The sequence below is a fragment of the Oryctolagus cuniculus genome, chromosome 9, assembly GCF_051225735.1.
Source record: "Oryctolagus cuniculus isolate XC-2025 breed Fujian yellow rabbit chromosome 9, ASM5122573v1, whole genome shotgun sequence".
In the NCBI taxonomy this organism is placed as follows: Eukaryota; Metazoa; Chordata; class Mammalia; order Lagomorpha; family Leporidae; genus Oryctolagus; species Oryctolagus cuniculus.
The window spans coordinates 15,011,453-15,025,397 of NC_142875.1; the positions used below are offsets into that span (position 1 = coordinate 15,011,453).

At 42.8% G+C, this 13,945-nt stretch overlaps 1 protein-coding gene and 1 long non-coding RNA gene across 2 annotated transcripts in view; one reads left to right on the plus strand and one right to left on the minus strand.

The window, feature by feature from the left end:
- The window catches only part of RAP2A (RAP2A, member of RAS oncogene family), a 40,430-nt gene extending 39,225 nt beyond the window's left edge, over positions 1–1,205 (minus strand). Inside the window, exon 1 of the mRNA XM_051850525.3 lies at positions 750–1,205. Within this exon, the coding sequence (XP_051706485.1) occupies positions 750–1,063 (314 nt within the window). The 5' untranslated portion in view covers positions 1,064–1,205. The remainder of the gene's footprint in view (positions 1–749) is intronic.
- Positions 1,206–1,496: 291 nt separating this feature from the next.
- Positions 1,497–13,945, plus strand: part of LOC149124516 (uncharacterized) — a 56,437-nt gene continuing 43,988 nt past the window's right edge. The window contains exon 1 of the long non-coding RNA XR_016212745.1: positions 1,497–2,171. This is a non-coding gene — a long non-coding RNA (uncharacterized LOC149124516). The remainder of the gene's footprint in view (positions 2,172–13,945) is intronic.

The window sequence follows — 13,945 nt, forward strand, 5'->3', positions numbered from 1 at the left end:
ATGACACGAAAATGGCCAGCAAGCCTTAACTAATAAGGAACAGACAAAGGGGTAATGTGTAATTAAATAGCAATTAGAAAACTTTGCCAAAACTTTGAACTAAGATATTACGTTCCTGACACTGAAATTACAGGGAAAATATAGTCAGTCAATTCTAGGAGAAAAAAAAAAAATTTTGAACCATTTAAGCTGTCTTTCCTGTTTCAAAAATGCATGCTTCAGGACCAAGCTGCTCTGGGGCAGTTTATTTGCATTACCTTTAAATTAGCTAATACCTGGCTGTCTGCAGACCTGGCCGCCTCCGCCGCCCCGTTTCTGAGCGGGTACAGCAGGCCGATTCTTAAACACTTAGCCCGCGTTCCCAAACCTGAGTGGCGCCGGGGTCCCGCTCCGGGCCAGGGCTCCCGCAACCCCACCGGGCCGTCGCGCGCGCCCCGTCCTCCAAGTTTCCCACCGACCCCGAGTAGAGCGCGGCGGACAGGGGCCTCCCGCCTCCGACCTGACAGCCCCGCAGCCCGCGCGGGAGCGTGCCCCGCTGTCAGGCGCCGCCGTCCCCCCGCACGACTTCCAACTTTGTTGACTGCGGGGTTCCCACCCGCGCCGTGGGAGACAAAGCGCGGCGCCGGGGGCGGCCGGACGCCGGGTCTCCGGGGTGGAACAAAGCCCTCGCGCGCGGGGTCAGGAGGAGGAGGAGGAGGAGGAGGAGGAGGGCGCGGAGCGGGGCGCGCGCCCCCCGCGGGCCCGCTCACCGCTTCACTCGGATGATCTGGTCGCGCATGGGCTTGATGTCCTGGAAGCTCTGCTGGTTGACCAGGCTGTAGACCAGGATGAAGCCCTGGCCGTTCTTGATGTACAGGTCCCGCATGGACGCGAACTGCTCGGTGCCCGCCGTGTCCAGGATCTCCAGCACCGACGGCGACGAGTCCACCTCGATCTCCTTGCGGTAGAAGTCCTCGATGGTGGGGTCGTATTTCTCGATGAAGGTGCCCGTCACGAACTGCACGGTCAGGGCGGACTTGCCCACCCCGCCCGAGCCCAGCACCACCACTTTGTACTCGCGCATCGTCCCCCCGCCGCCGCCGCCGCCCGCGACATAGACCTACGCCCGCCGCGCTGCGCCCCCGGACCCGGCCGCCGCCTCCCGCGGCCGCCCGCACCTCACGGCCGCGGCGGCGGCTGAGGCGGCAGCGGCCCTGGGCATGGGCCGAGCCGGGCGACGGCAGGCGCTGAGGCGAGCAGGGAGCCGGAGCCGGAGCCGGAGCCGCCCGAGCCGCGGGCCCGCAGTGCCGCCCGCCCCGCCCCTCGCGCCTCCACGCCCAGCTCCCCGCCCGCCGCCGTCGCCGCCGCCGCCGCTTCCCCGCGCGGGAGCGCGCCCGAGTCCCCGCCGCGGCCCTGCCGGGGGCGGAGCCTGGAGGCTCGGGGCGGGGCCCGCGGCGCAGCCCCGCCCCTGCAGCCGTCGCCTAGGCGACCGGCCGCGCGCGCTCCCGAGAGGCTCTGCGCCACGCCGGAACGTCGGCCCGTGCTGAGATTAACCAGCCCCGGGGGCTCTCGCCGCCGGGCTCCGCCCCGCCGCTGGGCTGGGGGCTGCGACCGTGTCGCTCCCGCTTGATGCGGACGCCGAGTCGCCTCGAGGCGCCCACGGTCAGGCTTCGTGGAGCGAGAGTTGGAGACGCACGGGGTTCAACAGGCGCGAGGGCCTTTGCCTGACACTGCGCTGTCTGTGCGCTTTGTGGAAGGGGACGAGCGCCTCCAGGCCTCTGCCTGAGGTGGTGTGAACACGATGACACGAGGCCTGTCGGGAAGCAGGCTCGCGGCCACGCCCCGTGATGTCGCCGGAGCCCCGCCCTCCCGGTGCCCGACTGTGGTCCAGCTCTTCCCACGCCCTGTCACCCACGGGCACAGGGAAAACGTGGAGAGCGGAGTCTCCGCCAGCCTGCGGAAGGGCAGGGGACACCTCATAGCAACAGCCCGCAGGGGACGTCTAGTAGGAAGCCGGGATTCATGGCAGCCAATCAGATCGCGTCTCTGGACCGCATGGTAGCCTTGACGGCCAATAGGGAGCAGCCTCATGCCACGTGATGCCCTCCGCTTCAGCCAATCAGGAAGACGTGTATTCGCAGGCTCCGCCTCCCCACCACCCAGGGCTTATGTGCACGACCTGCTGGCCAATGGTAGGTGAGCTGGGCAATGACGGAGGCATGGGTAAGCCAATCGGAGCTCGCGATTCGCGGGCCTCGGAGGGCCGGGGTGTGGAGACCGGGCCGGGGCTGGTGGGGTTCGGGAGGGGCAGGGATGGCGGGGCTGGTGGCTGTGCCCTGCTCCGGCAGGGGATCGAGTGCATTGTAGGCGGGAGCGACGAGTCCCGGGGTCGGCGTGGAGCCGTGCTGTGGGACGCGGGCTGCAGAGGGAAAGCCGGGACTTCGGCGGTCAGGGCGGGAGACGTGGCCGGCCCTGAGGAGGCGACTGCGGTGCCGCAGTAGCGCCGTCGTCCCCGCGCGCCCCCTTTTACTGCTGTTCTAAAACGCGGCCGTAGGTCTTAGTCACACACACGCCCTCCCACGCGTGCCGTCAAGTTCAGGACAGAGCTTGCCTCCCCGACATTGCTGGGTTTTTGTATTTTATTTTATTATTATTATTATTTTTGCAATGATTGGTTGTCGAGTTTACCTTGTTGGTCCCTCTCGGACCGGCGCACACCTGCCCATCACCATTTCCCGTTGACGGATGGTGCGTTCTGTGGTGCTGATGCTAGATCGCGGCACGCCCTCCACCTTTCCTCTTTCCCACAGGTCTTTACGCGAAGACGGTTTTGGTCTGAGTTCCTCGAAACTGCAGGTGTTCTTTGACCATCCAGTCCATGATCCAGCTCTGCAGAATCATGCTTTTTCTTTTCTTTTAAAGCAATGACCCACCGCCCTGTCACTCCCTCTATATTACACTGGATAATTTGTATTTGCACATACGTGTGGTATAAGTAAGCAAGTTTTCATTTGAAATAATTCTGGGCAAGTGTCCTGTCAAACTTAGAATGGGTAAGAGACACAGTCTCCTCTCAGTATCCTTGGGGGATTGGTTCCTGGCTTCCTCCCCACAGATCAAAAGCTCAATGCTCCAGCCCCTTATTTAAAATGATGTACTGTTTTCATGTGAATAAAACCTACACAATCCTTCCATATACTTTAAATTATCCTTAGATTGCATAAATGCCCACTGTCACGCAAATGTCATATACATGGTTGTTATTCTGTGTTGTCTAAGGAGTGCTGATAAGGAAAGTCTGTATGCCTTCAGAACATTTGTAGTTTTTATCAAATAGTTCCCTTCTGCAATGAAGGCAGAAACCACGAATATGGAGGGCTGACTGCGTAACTCAGTTGTTGTGTCTTGGTTATATGTTATCAGAAATACAAGCAATTATACCTGACCAGCAGATTCAGCAGTGAAGACAGATTGTAAAAAGAACAAAGATTCAGCAGTATTTTGAGGGAATTGAAACCCCAGAGCGTCTAATATCTCATCCTAGAAGAGTATTGTGAAAAACTGAAGTAAAATTGAGAGAGCTCACGTGGGTGCTTCATATAGAGATTTGTTGGGGATTTAAATATTTCTATCTTGTGAAGATCTAACAGTGCATCTAGTACCTTACATTACAGTGGAACTGAAAATCCACTCAGTTTGCAAGGAATATGGGTTCAGGGTTTTGTTTTGTTTTGTTTGTTTGTTTGTTTAATTTGCTTTGGGTTTGTGGGTCCTGAAGGTAGCCTTAAGCAATTGTGTTCATTACTCTTAGGTCCTCAAAACTTGGGAAACTCTGGAATGGAGTGCATCTGATAGAAAATGTCACAAAAATAGCAGTGAGTTCCCTAGTCCCTCTACTCAGCGTAATACAGAGGGGGATTTTTTGATATTTCTTAGGCTATGTTCCCTGACCTTTCACTAATGCTGACTTTTGATAAAAACTGTAGGGATTCCATCCCATAGGGTAGTTGCAGCTCATTTATGTTTCTCATACAAATAAGCTTCAATTTATATTTCCAATCCCATGAAGTAGATTTTTAACTACCAACAGGCAAAAGAAACAACAGGTAGGAACATATTTCTCACCTATTCTGCTTTGGATAATGGGACTTCAGTGATCTGTGGCAGTATGTAAAAAGCTGATTGAAATATTAGCTGCTTTAAAAAGGATGTCAGGACGTGTAGAGAATTTTCAAAATTTGGGTGGGAGATAGGTGTCTTATTTCCTGATCCCTTAATCATATTCATTTCTATGCCCACATAGGTGCTATTCCAAGAGTGGTTTTAGCTATAAAAACTTAAGTCTTCATTCATTTGTTTGTAGGAAAGGCAAAATAAACGTGAAATAAGATGAAATTGAATTTTTCCCAAGAGCTTTAAATCTGTATGATAGTGAAAACTTAACACTGTACCTGACACTGCAGGGCCCCCTTAGTTTCAGAAATACATTGCAGGGAGAAAAAAGAAAGAAAGAAAAAACTTCATTTCTCCTCTCCCACTGCAACTGAAAGGGAGTTATCTCACCTATATCCAGATACCCTCAATTGTCACAATTGTGTTACCATGGAAACCCAGCTTCTTTCTTTCCTTCTGCAAAAGATGTTGGAAAAGGTGGAATGCAGTGGGAAATACACTGTGTTCTGGGACTTCCTGATGCCAGTAAGAAGCAAATATGCAAAGAATCGAACGTAAACAAGTTGCTAGAGGGCATTTGCAATATGACCTGTAATTCTTGGCAATAAAACCCTGATTCCTGTTGCTTTCTCTTCAAGCCTGCCTGACTCTGGTTGGTCTTAAAAGGCAAGGACACCTCAGGTACCTTTTGCACCTGTGAAATGCTGGTGGCAATTATAGAGACAGCAAATGACATATTCTTGGCCTCTGAGGCTCTGAATACAGTCAAGAAATGGGAATATAAATGAGCAGTGGAGAGGAAGGGGCAAAATAAACTTGTCCTTCTTTGAAAGTATACATCTGAATTATTTTGAAATGAAAAGAATTATAATGGAGAAACTGAGTATGAAAATGAGTTAATAAAAGAAATCTATTAGTTGAAACCTGAATGGTTCAAAGGCAACTTTTAAGCAGGACAAGATTTTGAAAGCAAAGACTTAATGATGAAAATGTAGGGAGAAAAAGGGAAAACCTAAACAGTTTTAAGAACTTCAGAGTTCTGAGGCAAACAGAGTTCATTTAACTAAGCAGCAGAAGAGCAGGCACAATGCTGTTTGCATACCTAGCAGTTTCTCTTTATTTGTGCCGAGACAGTTCAGATGAATCAGGGTTAGCAATAAATAGCAGTGCCTTCCCTTGTATGCATGGTTAGTCCAGAAGTAGACAGTAGACATGTGATATTTATTTTTTATTTATTTTCTTACTTATTTGCCAGGCAGGGACACAGAGACAGGCAGAGAGAGAACGAGTGAGTTCCTGTCCACTGGTTTACTCCCAAGATACATGCAACAGCTGTGACCTGGCCAGGCAAAAGCTAGGAGTTTGGAATCCTGTATAGGTAGGCAGGGACCCACGAACTTGAGCTGTCATCTACTGCCTCCCACAGTGCACGCTTGCAAGAAGCTGGAATCAGGAGTGGTGCTGGGACACAGATCCTGGCACTGCAATATGGGGTTGAAGGTATCCCAGGTAGCTTTAACCTCTAGGGCAAATGCCTGTGCTGTGACTCAGTTTTTGTCATTGGAATGGGAGAAAGGCCCCTGGGCCTGAAGGGATTCAGGGGATTGTAACAAGAGCGAGATGTCCCCATGTCTTGACATCACCTGCTTCCCCTTGCTTCTTGTTTTGGACTCTGATGCCTCATGGCTGAGATAATAAACCAGTCAGCTTCAGTTGCTGAGGAAAAGGATGAGAAGTATCCAGGTTCTGGGTTGCCAACCCAATACTGAACATGCTCACCTTTGGAATTACAGCTAAGTAAACAGCTGGTGTCCTTTAAATCTTAGTTAGGTTTTCTGCATCTTGCAACCAAATCCATTCCAACTGTTAGAAAACTTGTGAGGGATTCCAGACAAAATGGTATTTTAAAAAATCAGAGAGCATTTGCAAGTACTTTTATTCTACTCACATCCAGAATGATATTTCATTATTGAGCACATACTATGTATATTTCTCTAGGGTTTGGGGATACAATGATAAACAATTAGCCAAAAGAATGTGTCTTATGAGTGACAGATGTCAAGCAACCAAAATTATATACAAACATCAATGTAATAATACCCATAATTAATGCTAATTAAAAGGAAAAATAAGAGATTAAACTGATTAATAAAATGTAAAATCATAAAGAATAATATAACATGGAACTAAAATGAGTAAGCTTATAAAATCAAACACTTTCCAAGTGTATGACAAAACATAGTTTAGACACGAATTCCTAAAGTTCACAGAGTAAACTAAGGTGGGGTAGACAAGAAATGCTGTCTGAAGGAAATTAATGCAGAACCAGGTTCTGGAGGAAGTGGACACAGGATAGGCTAGGCGAGACAGGAGTACTCCAGATGGAAGGAAGCAAAAGAACAGCAGAAGAAAGCCTGGCTGAAGTAAGAGTGAAAGAGGGAAATACAGAAGCACTTGATTCATGAACTCCTTGTAGCAATGGCATCCTATGGTGGCCTCTCAGGGTCAGAAGCAAGAAGTAAAGTTTTAAAAGGCATAAAAAATATGGGAAATAATGAAGAAGAAGTAGGAGCACAGAGTGCACTGGAAATTAAGGCATTATTCAAAAATAGTGAATAATTTATAAGGTGAGCATCCTGAAAGGATTGTCATAAGAAGCAATTATGGGCCTGGGGCATTATAAAGGAGAGATTCAAACTTTCACAAATAGAATTAGAAAGAAAAATGAGGACTAGCAAAAAAATGAGCACAAGTAGGAAAACATCTTTCACTTGTAGTTATTTTTTTTCATGGTAGCTGTTATCCACATGCATTATGAAAAGTGAATGGAATTTGATTGAATTAATTTTAATACACCAGTAATATATAAAAATAGTCTTCTGGTAAATAATTTAATTTAAAGTGTTTTCCCTAGAATGTCTTTTTATACCTTGTTGTAAAAAGATCTTTTCAATAAAAAATGAAATAATAAGGTACAGATTATTGAAGCTTTATGACAACCCCCCAACAGATGTGCCAAATATAATAGTATAGTAGCAATAATAAGTACTGGTGATAAAAAAATCATATGTTTATTAGGCATTATGCATTTCTGATCTGATATGGGTATAGAATTTTTAATGCTATTTTCTATACAAATATAAGAACATTTTTAAAGATAACATATAGACATACAGATACATCTTATTTCTACCACACATTCTTTGTGACCCCAAGTATAATCCTAAACAGACTTGTCTTACCACCAGTTGTGTATTATTGTGGTCTTCTCCAGTGGCTGAGGGAGGGGACTGTGGTTTCTTCATTTTTGTTTTACTAGCACTTAGCACATCCCCCAAAACATTTTAGAAATTTCTATAATGCTTGTAAATATATGAACAATTGAAAAGAATATGACTTTGTAGAACTCCTATTTTTTATTGATACACAGAAGTTAAAAAAAAGAGTGGAGGGAATGGAGATCTTTCTCAAAATCCAAATGAGGGAGATGTAAATGTTCTCCATGACTTTACCTTCAAAGAAGATTCCAACTCAAAAAGATGAGTCTGCAGTAAATAAGTAAAGAAGATGGTACTTTATGGCCCTAGGCTTTAGGAAGGATCTCAAAAATCACCTCTTCTCTCCACTAACTGCTTCTTGTAATTGTACCCTGAGACATTATTTTTATATTTCATGGGTATAGTTCTAAGAAGATAACCATATCTCCCACCCTCCACTATATACTTCCCTCCACACTAATCACAGGCTTAATTCACAACTAACCATAATATTCACAAATAAAAAGTAGGAAGACCACAGGAGTGGTGGTTTACATGCCACAGTTCCACAGGAGTATAAACAAGGGTCAAAAATGGCAATCATATCACAAGATGTCCATGTCATTCATATACATTTTTGTATTGTATATTAATTATTATGTATGAAAAAACATATATTTGTCTTTCTGAAACTGGCTTATTTCTCTAGGCATAATGGTTTCCAGTCACATCCATTTTGTTGCAAAAGACAGGATTTCATTCCTTTTTATGGCTGAGTAGTATTTCATGTATGTATACCACATTTTCTTTGTCCAGTCATCAGTTGATGGACATCTGGGTTGATTCCATATCTTAGCTAATGTGAATTGAGCTTCAATAAACATGGGATGTACACATAACTCTTTCATATACTGATTTTGTTTCACTGGGTAAATTCCCAGGAGTGTGATGGCTGGGTCATATGGTAGATCTATATTCATATTTCTGAGGAATCTCCATACTCTCTTCATAATAGTTACAGTAGTTTACATTCCCACCAAGTATATTAGGGTACCTTTTCCCCCACATCCTCTCCAGTATTTATTGTGTTTTGATTTTTGGATGATAGCCATCCCAATTGGGGCAGTTGAAAACTCATTGTAGTTTGTATTTGTATTTTCCTGGTGGCTAGTGATCCTGAGCACTTTTTCATGTGTCTGTTGGCCATTTCAATTTCATTTTTTGAAAGAGCCCTGTTTGTGTCGTTTGCCCATTTCTTTACTGGATTGTTTGTTTTCTTGTTGAGTTTCTTGAGCTCTTTAAAGGTCCTGGATATTAACCCTTTATCAGCTGCATTGTTTACAGATACCTTCTCCCATTCTGTAAGTTATCTTTTCACTTTTCACTTTGTTGACTGTTTCCTTCGTGGTGCAGAAGCTTATTAGTTTGATGTAATCCCATTTGTCTAATTTTGCTTTGATTGCCTGTACTTCTGGGGTCTTTTCTAAGAAGTTTTTGCCTATGCCAGTATCTTGCAGCGTTTCCCTGGTGTTGTCCTCTAGTAATTGGATGGTGTCAGGTTGTAGATTTAATCTTTGATCTATTTTGAATTGATTTTTGTATAATGTGTGAAGTAGGAGTCTGTTTTGTACTTCTGCATGCATAAATCTAATTTTCCCATCACCATTTGTTGAAGATACTGTCATTTTTCCAGGAATTTATTTTAGCTCATTTGTCAAAGATTAGTTTGTTGTAGATGCATGGATTAATGTCTGGGGTTTCCATTATCTTCCATTGGTCTATAGTCTATTTTTGTACCATTACCAGGCTGTTTGATTATAACTGCCCAGTAGGATATTGTGATATTTCTGGCTTTCTTTTTGTTGTTTAAGATTACTTTAGGTATTTGGCATCTCATGTTTCCATATGAATTTTAGCATCATTTTTTCTAAATCGTAGAAGAATGTCATTGGTATTTTTATTGGTAATACACTGCATTTGTAAATTGCTTTGGGTAGCATGGACATTTTGATAATATTAATTCTTCCAATCCATTCTCATCTCCATGGAAGTTTTTCATTTTTTAGTGTCTTCTATTTCTTTATTCAATTTTTGTAATTTGTATTATAGAGATCTTTCACATTCCTAGTCAAATTTACACTGAGAATTTTATTCTTTTGATGTAAAAAGTCAATTTTTTTTTCTTTTTCTGAATCAAAATGTAAGAGATAGGCAGGTAACTTGAAATATCATTAATCAACTTTGGGGCATACCGGTATGTTTACTTGGCTAGGAAAGGAAATAAAGAGAAGAAAATAGTGTATTTCAGGGCATTAGTCATGGCACAAGTTGAGTAAGCACAGTAAGTGTGAGCAAGTTATGGAAATCCATTATATTTTGTGTCATATGCTTATTTTCTTTTTCAGTAATAAGGTTAATCTTTTCAACTGTTACAATGTGGAAAATAACAGCCTTCACACCAAGTACTAGATTCTTGAATTGGATACAAATACTCTCTTATTTTGACAAGATGGCAATAATTTTCCAAAATTTGGATGTATACTTCTCACCTGATTCCCTCAAATTCTCTTCTGCTTCTTACATTTTGTGTTCAACCATGGTTTAGTGGTGCCTCTGAAAGACAGGGTGGGTCGCCATGGAAGACCCATCCAATTATTCTCAGCATCCATTCAGATACCTAGTCAAGGAGAGTATTTATCCTACTTTCCAGTGTTATCTCCTCAAAAATCAATTTCCTGCTTTAACAGAACAGTGTATCATTTTATTATTATCCTAGTTAAGGCTTTTCGTACAGTCTTACAAAATATTAACTACTTAATGAATAATTAATCACATTCAAATGGCTGCACTGGTTGGAAAAATGTCTTTATTTATTTAGTCAAACTGCTATCTCTGTGCAATGGCCTGATGGTGAAGTTAATTACAGTCCTTATTTGAATGAGAGAAGCTGGGAGAGACATTTCAAGGGACAGTAAGGGTTTTTCTTTTTCTTGGTGTACCTAGTTACTGAACAAAGTTAAACTATTCCCTAATGCATGCTGCCTTGACTATATTTTGCTGTATACTGGTCTCTGGTATCTATTACATGTTTGCTTTTTTTATTTATTTTTAATTTTTATTTTCTTTTTTTTTTATTTTTGACAGGCAGAGTGGACAGTGAGAGAGAGAGAGACAGAGAGAAAGGTCTTCCTTTGCCATTGGTTCACCTTCCAATAGTCGCCGTGGCCAGCACGCTGCGGCCGGCGCACCGCGCTGATCCAAAGGCAGGAGCCAGGTGCTTATCCTGGTCTCCCATGGGGTGCAGGGCCCAAGCACTTGGGCCATCCTCCACTGCCCTCTCGGGCCACAGCAGAGAGCTGGCCTGGAAGAGGGGCAACTGGGACAGAATCCAGTGCCCTGACCGGGACTAGAACCTGGTGTGCTTAGCCTATTGAGCTGCGGCACCAGCCTACATGTTTGTTTTAAATAGATACTTTGGCCATTTTCCATACTAACTAATGTTTCCAATGAAAAGATTCTATGACATGCAAATTGTCTAAGAAATAGTAATCTGTCAGTAATATAATTATATTTATATGTACATGTATTATATGAACAACACTCAGCTTCAAGACTGAAACTGCATAAGCCATATCTATACTATGCACTGACGGAGAAGGGAGCTAAAATGGACAGCTTATGGTACTGTAAGGTTACGATTATGATTGAGATTTTTATACCAAAGTTGCAGAATTTTGAAACGTCCAGTGTTTTCTGTCCATTAGGACCATAGATTATTTTAAGCCTGGTGTTTCTTCTATCTGGATTTGTGACTCTGGGATAATGGTGGGGCTGAGGCTTAATAAGACATTTAACCCTGGCTTGGTGAACCAGCTGTGAGTAGGGATTGCTTTTAATGTCATACTTCTCAAACTCTGGCTCCTCCAAAAAGCAGCATAAAGAATTCAAGTAAATCAGATCACTAGCTGTCCATCTAGTTATCTACTGTTTGTTTCTCCTCTCAGTTCCAGAGAGGACTAAAGTATACTTTATAAATACATATACCTTAAATAAAAATGAGAAGACTTTAAGAATGATGTATATTGACAAATTTGTAATTTTTAATAGTCAAATAAGATCTCTAAAAGAAACCTTAATATCATCTTCACAAATGTTTGAGTGCACTCATGTGAACAGCTTTCACCATAGCCTTTGCATTTTATTGTGCTGTGTGTGAGTGTGTGTGTGTGTGTGTGTGTGTGTTGACAGGAATAATGCACACATACCCTCTCACACACACACCAGCCTCATCAGTTGAGAATTTGAGAAAGGAAGGTTGGACATGAGTATAGTAAATAAAAACCTCTTGATGATTCTGACTTGCCCCTGGATTGAAAAAATCAATATAACAGTTCTATATTTTCTGAAGTAAAAATCGTGCTTAATGTAGGAGGTGATCCTGAAAATTTCTACTGAGTATACTGAAAGCAATTACCTATCCTATATCCAGGATTTAGCTTAAATTCTTCATTCCCATGTGTCTCTCAAACTAGAATTAATCTCTTGTCATATTCCCTAAATAATTTATGCCTTTTTTCTCATATGCCCCATAATTTGTCTTGTATGTTTATTTTATTTTCATCTATCATTTCAGATATATGCATATAGTATATTTATAATCTTTTGGATGTTTGAGGGGGTGATGGTGAAGCTATAATATTTTTATCTTTCTAATCCCTCTAATGCTTTAGCTAGTCAAAGTTATGTATTGAATAAATATTGACCGGAATGCATTAAATATGAAATATTAAATTGTATTAAAATGTGATCAATTTCTGTTATTGAATTATTATGCTGTATTAAGATATATCTACTTTTATATACTTAAAGTCAATGATGTCTTAAAATTTTGAATTTAAACTCTAAGCCAAATAAAATTGTAACAATGTGAAGTTTTAAACAGTATAGTTCCTTAAGGAGCAGTAACATAGACTTAGAGTACAGAACTGCAACTAAGTAACATCTTTTATGCAATCATTTGTTTTTCTAAACAAATTGTTATACTAAAACACAAACACTGAATCTGACAGAATAGTGGGGAATATAGAAAACTCCTATGCTGTATCACATTGTGTATGAAATCATGTTTAAAATAATTGCATCAATTTGTTTTAATTAAAAATAGCTAGTAAGACAATTTCAATCAGGTGAAGAACAAAACCAATAATAATAATTCACCAAGGCAAATGAATTTTTAAAGATAGGACTCATCCAGATTAAAAATATTAGGCTAGTTTATAAAGACTTAAACTTGACCTTGATATTGTCTTGTCTTACATTCTCTTAAAATTTTAGGAACTTTTTCTGTTGTTTAGAAATGAAGGACATCTGAATGGCATGATTTGGAAAACTACCTAAGGAAATGTTTATGTCATTAATCCCTTTATTATAGAGCCCCTCTTTCATTCCAGCCTGAGGGCTGCTGTAGGCAGAATAGAGAAGCTTAGAGAGTGGGTGGCACAGACACTTCACGGGGGCTCAGGCAGACATACCCAGGTGACAGCAGACAGAGTAGATAAAACAGGATGCAGGCCTCCTCATTGTGAGTCCACAGTGGCTACTTGGCTGCCTTGGTCAGGGGCCCTTGGCGTGACTCTAATGAATTATACAATCTGATCTACTTCCATACGGAAGTTTTAGAAGCATGGTTGATTGTGCTAAAATGGCATTTCTATCTACTCAGAACAGGATGCCTCTGGGAACCCATATGCCCAGCATATTTCCAAATGTGTTTGGGAAAAATAGAAAACATGTGTTCTTGGTACAGAGACCTAGAGTAGAAAGGCACACAACTCTTGATAGCTGTGTGTAGGTTCCTTTGCAGGTTGTTGTTAGGCTCCAGAAGACACGTTTGTTTGTAGCACATGCATTCTCTGGTCAGCTTGTTGGTCTAAGCATTGGCACATCATGTCTTGCTCATGGTCAGATTTATTTCCTCCTAGTGTATGCGTAAAATGACCATGAAGAAAGATGACCTTGGTTCTTGTCTCATGTAGGAGAATTTCCACATGGACAAGGGGAGAGGAAGGCAAGATTTATTTAAGCCAGAAACTTCCTCCCACAGCTGTCAGGAGGGAGGCTCCAAGAGAAGACCCAGAAACTGATTCAAGTGGAGTCTTTTAAGCAGTTCAACTGGGGGAATAGCCAATCAGTGGGACAAAACCCTTTAGGAGGCCAGAATTGTAGAAAAGGTATTACAAGGGCTGGATAGGTAACTTCTTTCTATTCTCATGATAAACTAAAAACTCAGAGGGGTGGAATCACTACTTCCTTGATATTTTCCTGATAAAACTAGAAACTCAGAGGAGCAGGATTGGCAAAAGTCAGTGGCTGGGGAGAAGCCTGCGTTTTGTAGCTTCTTAAAAGGACTCCCCCTTTTCTTATTCCAACAAGGACCTGAGCTAACTGCCTATTAATTATCTAAATTACACTAGGGATCCAGAGTCATGGACATTTGAACTAGGAAGTAAGGAAAAGCTACACTGAGAAAGCCTTTT